Below are 8,241 nucleotides of genomic sequence, written 5' to 3'. Positions count from 1 at the left end.
ATTCAAAGGGATATTTGGGGCGCCTAATTTAAGATTGAGTTCCATTCATAGCCTACATAGGAATGTACGCAATCGCCATAGTTTATCACAAAGCCTACGAAATAGTGGTCAAGTTGGTATGAAAGACTTACAGGCCATAAATACATTGCAACTTATACCAAATACTTTTTTTTTAGGATAAGTTGATGTTTAACTAGTTCGTATGTTGTCATTCTGACGTATTTACCTTTTTTTAAAAGGTTGAACTTTTATTTTGGAAATCCACATCCAAATGATCTTTTATTTTGAAGTGTACAGGGCTGTACACGCCTTTAAGTTAAAGCGGAAGCGCGTGCACATCAGCTAGTCGCTGCTGCTGTCAAGAAGCAACTCTTTGGCATTCGACACTAAGTTTGTTTTAGCATTAGCTTCGTGGTAATGTTGGATGTAGCGTGAAGCTCAACTTGCATAAGTCGCCGTAGATTGGACTGACACGTCACACGAGACTTGGAAATTGTCTGTACGGTCGAACGTCAAGTCTTCTCCACGTACGTCCCCAAACACCATGGCGTTTTTAAAGATGTTTGGGGTGAACGCCGTCTTCGTGACTCCTTAACTCGGCTTGAGGAGGTGAGTGCCACTGCTAACTATCGAACTTGAACTGATTCGTCTGACTACGGCGCTAGCTTGTCCTTCACCTTCCCACACCCGCCGGCTTGTAGCATTAGCCGATGCTAGCTCGCCACTTTCCACCTCCGTAGACCATCACTTTAATGCCTGCGTTGTATTTTCCCTTTCCCAGTGACATCTGATTTTATAGCGCCGTCAAAACGGGAGGGGTCAGCGAGAAGGATCCCTCCGGCTCAGCTTCTAGCTCGAGCGGCGTGAGGATGGAGTTCGCCACGGTGAGTGAAAACAAGTGAACGCTCGCTACTCGCGGGTGTTTAGCGGCAATGACCCACCGCGAATAGCATAAATTCGCGAATATTAGACGCCTCCTTATAAATGCTATTTTGGTGAACTCTTAGGGACCAGGCCGGCCACGAAATTAAAACGAGGAGTTTCTAAAGTTCCTCGTCTGTTGACCGAAACTCAGAAACGTGGGTCACTCCAAAATTTGTGAATTGAGAGGATTTGGACAAAGTTAAACAATGACACAATACTCAAGTGTTTGTTTGTATTAGTTTGATAATTGATTCGTTGTTAATTAACCCAGTATTTATTTTTATTTTTTTACACTTTTACAAAATACAGCAAGTCAAAATATTGTAAGTTAACAATCCTAATGATCGAAAGAGACAAATTGTCTTTCATAATTCATTGTTAATTAGCTTTTATTTTAGCGCAAGGCTAACTGTAAAACCAAAACGTTTTTGAATAATCTGATATTGTCTATAATCTCAATATTGAGAGAGAGAGAGAGAGAGGGTGGGGGGATCACATTCATTATTTTTCAAAACTGTTTAAAAAAGAAAAGCTTCCTAGAGTTATGAGTTTATTTCTTGACCATGCTGGAAACTCAAAACACTCGTATCTCAAATCATCTCTCCTGATTGAAATAAATGAAAATGCCATTAATCAGTACCAGTGGGAATGTAAATTGACAAGAACATTGAGAACTTTGCCTTTTGGCACAGCTCTTTCACCACCACGACAGACCAATGCAAAGTCACCATCTGCCTGTCCTCAATATGTATGTTTTTCAACAAATAGTTTACATTTTGGATTTTATGTTGTACAGAAATAATATTGAGTAAGCAATTTCACATATCGGCAACGGTTGACTGCACTCATACTGGCCACAAAAACAAGGCAGTGCATTTCACAATCCTCTCTAACTTTTAATTATTGAAGGAGGAAACCACTATCAATATAAAGTTAGGGCATCGTAAAATCAAGCTACTGTGTCTCAACATTGGTTAACGTTTAGGGACAACTTGAGAAGAGTTTGTTCAGGGCCAAAATGTAAACACCATTAAAAGGAAATTGGCATCCGCAAGATGGACAAAATGGCTGCTATTGTTTTTGCAAAAAGAGACTTTGGAAGTCCCAAAAGATTTTCACAATATGTCCCCACTGTTATTTATTGTGATCACAAAAATGGAGATGACGCTATTTTCTGTTTGTTGAATCAGAGTTCTACTGTACACGTTAATAGTACCTTATGGCATCTACAGTTTTGGAAGGACATTTAATTGTTGTACCAGTCATTATATGTTGCTGGAATAGATACTGTAGCGAGATACACTTTTGTTCTAAATAACACATTTTCATTTCAGACCAATGAAGTTGAATTGGATCATTTATCATGCACCCTTAATAATGATCTTTCATGACATACTTGGAATTACCGCCTCAGAGGTTCCGCCGTCATTTTTCTCAACATGGCGGCTCTGTACATACATTTTAAGTCCATGCAACACACAGAGCAGCATGCCATGACTCATGCCATTTGACAAAGATGCGGTGCAGCAGCGAGGGGGTGGGCAGATGTGCAAGCGTGTCTCGGCGAGATAAAGATAGAAGCCCGTGGAAAGCGTCGCCCGGATTATAAGCCGCTGCTTTGGCGCGCAAACTGGGGGAGGGCGGACGACGAGCCAGCCTCGGAAGAGCTTTTTTGTTTCTTTGTTTTTTTGGTGGCTTTCTGCGTCTGCGGCGGTCACTTGTGCTTCATGCGCTGACATGCACTTTGCAACGGCGCCATCGCTTCATAGTGTGAGGTGAACCGGGCCAACATGCAGGAAAAACACCAGCCGTCCAACCCAGGGCCAAGTAGCTTGGTGGGGAAGGTAGGATGTAGAAGTGGAATGTAACGTGAACTTAAAAAAATAAATAAATAAATATATATATATATATATGTATATATATTTTAGGCTTTTGCCTTTAATGTCTCGCCATAATTGTGTTTATTTCCACGTGTGTGCATTTATGTATCCCTGTCGAGAGAGAGAATTCATTGCGTGTGCGCATGTGTGTGTTGCACTTTGACCGTTTTATTGCGTGAACATGGGCATGTGTGTGCACTGTTTTTATTCAGCAGGGGATCATGTATAAACTAAACAGGCTGTGATTCACTCACATTTATTGACATTGTTTTATTTAGGTCAGTCAAATATCATGCTGTTGTGATAATGTTGCCATCATAATGTCCCCCCTTTTTGTGTTTTTTGTGTCTCACTTCTCCTCTCTCCATCCCTCCATCCGTCCTTTTGTGTCCTCAGGCTCATCCGGCTCTCAAAGCCTTCATGTGCGGCTCGCTCAGCGGCACATGCTCCACGCTGCTCTTCCAGCCGCTGGACCTGGTGAAGACGCGGCTGCAGACCTTGCAGAACAACGCCAAGCCAGGGTGCGTGTTTGTGTGAATAAGCATTTATTCGTTGACACATGCTCTTCCGGTACGAACTGACAAGGGCACACGCGCTTGGAGGCTGTCACATGACCTACAAAGGGAATTTAGTTTTGGTGTCGGTCACCGAGCACTGTTTTACATGTTGCACTAGCTGCTGAGTGACCAGCCCTCTTTGTATTCCATTGCAGCTCACCAAAAGTCGGGATGTTTAGTGTTTTCATCAACGTGATAAGGACAGAAAATGTCTTCAGCTTGTGGAAAGGAGTTTCTCCTGTGAGTATCAAAGCCAGCAAAACTGTTTGGAGCGTCACTGTACACAGTAGACTGGATTCGGGTTTGGATTTGTCACCCTATTGTGTGCAGTTTCATTTTTCAGCCACAGGTGGCAGTAGCGACTCGAAATTCAATTTCCTGTACTGAATAGCTTTGAATAATTGGTGAATTACATGCTGCTATTTGTTTGTCTTGTGATATTTATTTAGCTAATGCAGCAATCCCATTTACACACCCAGCATGAGTAGGCTTTAATGTAATAGAAACACAAATCTAATTTTATTGTCATTGCACATGTCACAAGTACAGAGCAACCAAATTCATTTGACAGTTTTAAACCCATCAAAGAAGCATAATAAGAAAAAAGCCAGAGGATAACATTGTATTTTTAGGTGTACACTACAGCCATTATAATACATGTATAATTAACCCAAAGTGCAAATAAATAAATATTAACAGATACTACTATGCATGTGCAGATGCATTGTAATAAATTAAATTATTATGGAAAATATAATCTATTTTTATTATATTTATTATAGTACTTAACTATGTGTTACATGAATCTGAATATTGTATTTTTTTTAAAAAAAATACTGAAATAATTGAACTGTTGTACAATATTCTTATTTATTAAAATGCACTAGTCAAACAATTTCTTAATTAGATATTTTCTTTATTGTTAATAAGTTAAATTTTGATACTTGAGTTGTTTACTATTTTAGGCCACTTTGTCCTGCTTTTCATTCTTCATTTTCAACACTTCCAAAACTTCTAGTAGTATTTGTCCTTTTTATATATATTTTTTATTTTATTTAATGCCCTGTTTATGATAGTTAAAATGTTTATAACTGAAATTTATATTTTATGTTTGTTTGTGAAATTGCCCCACTGAAGAAAATAGTTTGGTGCTATGCTCGGTGTGAATTTAAGAAACAAAAACAATTTATTATTATAATAAAATAAAGAAAAGAAAGCAAGTGGTCATTCGTTATTAAATTCATTCAGCTCCACTGTCGTGGAAAAAATACTCAGTCATTTATTCACAAAGCTGCTCCGCAAAAAAAAAGAAAAAAGGTTATTTTGAGTCTTTACGTTGTTGATTTCCCCCTGGCAGAGTTTTGTCCGCTGCATCCCCGGTGTCGGCATCTACTTCAGCACCTTCTACTCGCTCAAGCAGCACTTCTTCCTGGACCGGGCGCCCAACGCTGGCGAGGCCGTGCTGCTGGGGGCCGGCGCCAGAGCGGTGGCCGGCATTTGCATGCTGCCGTTCACCGTCATCAAAACACGCTTTGAGGTAAAACACCAAACGCCGGAAAGGGACACGGTTTAATTAGCTAATGTTGCTTCAAAACCTCATGAAATATCGCTCATCTGTCTCAAGAGTGGCTTTTACAACTACGTGAGCGTGGCCGGGGCTCTGAGGAGCATGTATGAGACGGAGGGAGTGCGAGCGTTGTTCTCCGGCCTCACCGCCACGCTGCTGCGCGACGCCCCTTTTTCCGGGATCTACGTCATGTTCTACAGCCAGACCAAGAAGACGCTGCCGCCAGGTTTGAGCCAACACACTGTCCCAAGAAAATAATATCACACTGCTCATGTTTTATTGTCGTTAGAGGTGACATCGTCGGTCTACGTGCCCCTGGTCAACTTCAGCTGCGGCGTGGTGGCGGGTGTCATGGCGTCGCTGGCCACGCAGCCGGCGGATGTGGTGAAGACGCACATTCAAGTCAGCCCGTCTCACTGGAGCACAGCGGATGCTATTCGCTACGTCTACGAGGTGTGTGTTAAGCACATGTAATGTTTTTTTGCGTCATTAAAGGGATACTTAACATTTTTAGCAGTAAAAAGTTAATAATGTGATAACTTCATGTACAATTAATACCTTTAAATACAAATTTTTCCACTTGCTGTTAACTGAAGATGACATCATGGCTCGCCTGTTTTCTGGGTTTGGGCAGCAAACTGAGCCATGATTGGAAGTGGAAACATTTGTATTTAAAGGTATTAATTGTACATGAATAATAATCAAGTTACCAAATTCCTTTTGGACAAAATGTCTCAATGAGTCAAGTGTCCCTTTTAAAAACACATGTTTCCACTTTCTGTCGACTGAAGATGACATCACCTGTGCTGAGGAAGTAGTTAACGACCAATCGCGGCTCACCTGTTTTTTTGGGGGGGATGCCAGCAAACTGAGCCATGATTGGTTGTTCAGCACGGGTGATGTCAGCTTCAGTCGACAGCAAGTGGCAAAATGTGTTTTTAATTGTTCATAAAAAAAAATGGCTATCACATTAATTATGGACAAACTATGATCTTCTTACTGTTGAAAATTGCTTATTTCTTTCATCCGAGCCAATGATTTGTCATGACTGGTATGAGTGCTGTAATGCTGCATTCGAGGAAGGTGGGACGTCGGATATATCCCACTTGAATTGTCCCATTCCGACCTCAAAGCCTTCGAATGGAATGTAAACAACAAAGATGGCTGCTTCCGATAAATTGTTGTACTGGTTAATGAAGTCAGTCCAAATCACATTGGGTTACGTGAAGCTACTCATTTTGAATAACTAAATTAATGTTATAATGAATAAATACATACATATTTTTATAATCATGCAAATTGTTTGTATGTAGTTGTCATAGGTTTTACGCCAGTGACAGTTTCATATTAGAACAACTGATTTTCATTATTTCAGTGATCGCTTTGACTCCCCGTGAGCTCCGAGTGGGATGTTTGCTATTCCCCACGCGCCCGCCAACGCAGCGTGTTGAGTATTGTTGGAGCAAAGTTACTTAAAGACGTAACTTTTGCATGTTGTTTTCTTCCTCAGAAACACGGCCTGAGGGGTTTTTTCCGTGGGGCCGTGCCACGGTCCCTCCGCCGCACTTTGATGGCCGCCATGGCCTGGACTGTCTACGAGCAGCTGATGGCTCGAATGGGCCTCAAGTCCTGAAGACGGCGGCGAAGCATTCAAAAAATATGGTCGAGCCTGTAGCGAGTGAGTGAGTGAGTGTGTTTGTTTGATGCTAAATTATTATAACTATTTGTGCAAATGTGCTTACTTTGTGTGGGTGTGAGATTTTGAACTTGATTGAGGATCAAAATCTGTATGAAGTAGCAACACTGGCAGGTTGAACTGGACTGAATTCTGTCATGTTTCTGGAACTTGCATACGACAAGCAGGGTTTCTTACGTGCCAATAAACCTCCACCAATAAGAAAACGGGTTTCGTTTTAGGCTCAGACAATCACGAGTTACTCGCACACGAGCACTATGGGGGGGGGGGGGGGGGGGGGGGATTGGTTTATTGCTATACTGCTCAACGCTTTGCTTTTAAAAAGTTGCTCAAACTAATACTTAGTCAAAAATTTGCTATTTGACTTGATCATACTTAACTCAATCGAGAATTTTTCTATTTTTTATACATATGCTCATTTCTTTTTGAAGGCAAATAGCAGTGCAGTTTTCATTTTCGCATTTCACTCAGAAATTAATAAAAGAAAACAACAACCTTCATATTTAAATGGGGCATTTCCTCAAATAGTGGCCTGTCATCCAATTGGTCGCAGCGTGTCATCCCCTCAAGACTGAAATAGATGCCTCAGGAAAATAAAACGTGTTGTAACTGTAATTTTAATCTCTATTCATAGATCCTATCGGACATAAAGTAGCTTTTTGCTAACCAAAACAGCAGCATGTGTAATGCATTTCATGAATTAAACTGTGCAATGCAGTTACGCTGTGTTGGAATTGAGTTCCGTGTGGTATTAATAATTAATGATCTTGTTTATTATGTAGAGATTAGCACTTTAATAGACTGACTTGATGACTTCATTCAAAATGAAAATATCTACTTATAAATACCTCCCCGCAATAATCAAACACCTCCTTGGCCACTATTTGCGCTAACCTTGCCGAACATGCTCAGAACGGGAGCCTAAACAAATTTGTAGCCATTTGCTGGTTAAGAATAACTCGGCGCAGTTCACATGTTCAAAACTGAAGAACTAACTGAAGTCACTTTGTGGTACATAACTCTATTGTTATTTTGACACGTCCATGCGCGTTGACTGTACATGTTTCTGCAGTTACTGATCACGCGATCCTCTGGTAGCAACATGGGGGCTGACAAGAGTGTCTTTAATCTTACTTTGTGTGTGTGCGCGCGTCACAGTGCACTCCTTTCTCTGTGTTTGCTGACTATTTGATCATTATTGTATATATTTGGTCTGTGCAGTGTTGCCTTGGACATTGTGCCTGTCAGTTTTTATTGTCAATAAATATAGCTTTTCAATAAATGTGTTTGAACCATGTATCATATGTTTTTAATACATCTAGTAAAGGGTCCTTCAGGGCTTCGGTAAAATTGACCCCTGATGGCAAGGAAAAAAAGGTTTCCCACACCTGATTTAACCCCTATGTGGCTTACTTATTTACTTGTTCCTGGCCTGACCAAAACAAATAGCTGCGGTCGCTGTCTCATCATTCTGTAACGCGACTGTTTTGATTAGCAAAATAATTTATGTGAGTTACATATGGCACATATCGCGACTTTTAGGAATTTCATAAAATCATAGTAAACTGCTGGCCTGACTACACATTATGGATGTGTGATTGGCTGCCCATGTGCATT

General features: G+C 40.8%; 1 protein-coding gene across 2 annotated transcripts; it reads left to right on the top strand.

Moving 5' to 3' along the window:
- The first annotated feature begins 305 nt into the window (after positions 1 to 305).
- slc25a38b (solute carrier family 25 member 38b) lies at positions 306 to 6,889 on the top strand. 2 transcript variants are annotated; one of them, XM_077571866.1, is made up of 8 exons: positions 306 to 609; positions 782 to 884; positions 3,201 to 3,325; positions 3,517 to 3,601; positions 4,719 to 4,898; positions 4,986 to 5,154; positions 5,218 to 5,381; positions 6,439 to 6,889. In XM_077571866.1, exons 2-8 carry the CDS (start codon positions 870 to 872, stop codon positions 6,559 to 6,561), a joined length of 861 nt encoding a protein of 286 aa, XP_077427992.1. In that variant the 5' UTR covers positions 306 to 609; positions 782 to 869; the 3' UTR covers positions 6,562 to 6,889. The 2 variants fall into 2 exon arrangements, with proteins under 2 accessions (XP_077427992.1, XP_077427991.1); XM_077571865.1 differs by lacking the exons at positions 306 to 609; positions 782 to 884 and adding an exon at positions 1,977 to 2,768.
- The last annotated feature ends 1,352 nt before the right edge of the window (positions 6,890 to 8,241 follow it).

Source organism: Vanacampus margaritifer, chromosome 7 (genome assembly GCF_051991255.1).
Source record: "Vanacampus margaritifer isolate UIUO_Vmar chromosome 7, RoL_Vmar_1.0, whole genome shotgun sequence".
In the NCBI taxonomy this organism is placed as follows: domain Eukaryota; kingdom Metazoa; phylum Chordata; class Actinopteri; order Syngnathiformes; family Syngnathidae; genus Vanacampus; species Vanacampus margaritifer.
Note: the sequence above shows the minus strand (reverse complement) of the source record. Positions and strands in the feature narration are given on the sequence as shown.

Bases quoted from the DNA above. Each gene is read 5' to 3' on its own strand.
- slc25a38b (XM_077571865.1), top strand. From the start codon at position 2,715: ATGCAGGAAAAACACCAGCCGTCCAACCCAGGGCCAAGTAGCTTGGTG. The intron at 4,899-4,985 runs GTAAAACACCAA...ATCTGTCTCAAG, and splicing joins TCATCAAAACACGCTTTGAG to AGTGGCTTTTACAACTACGT. The intron at 5,382-6,438 runs GTGTGTGTTAAG...TTTCTTCCTCAG, and splicing joins CTATTCGCTACGTCTACGAG to AAACACGGCCTGAGGGGTTT.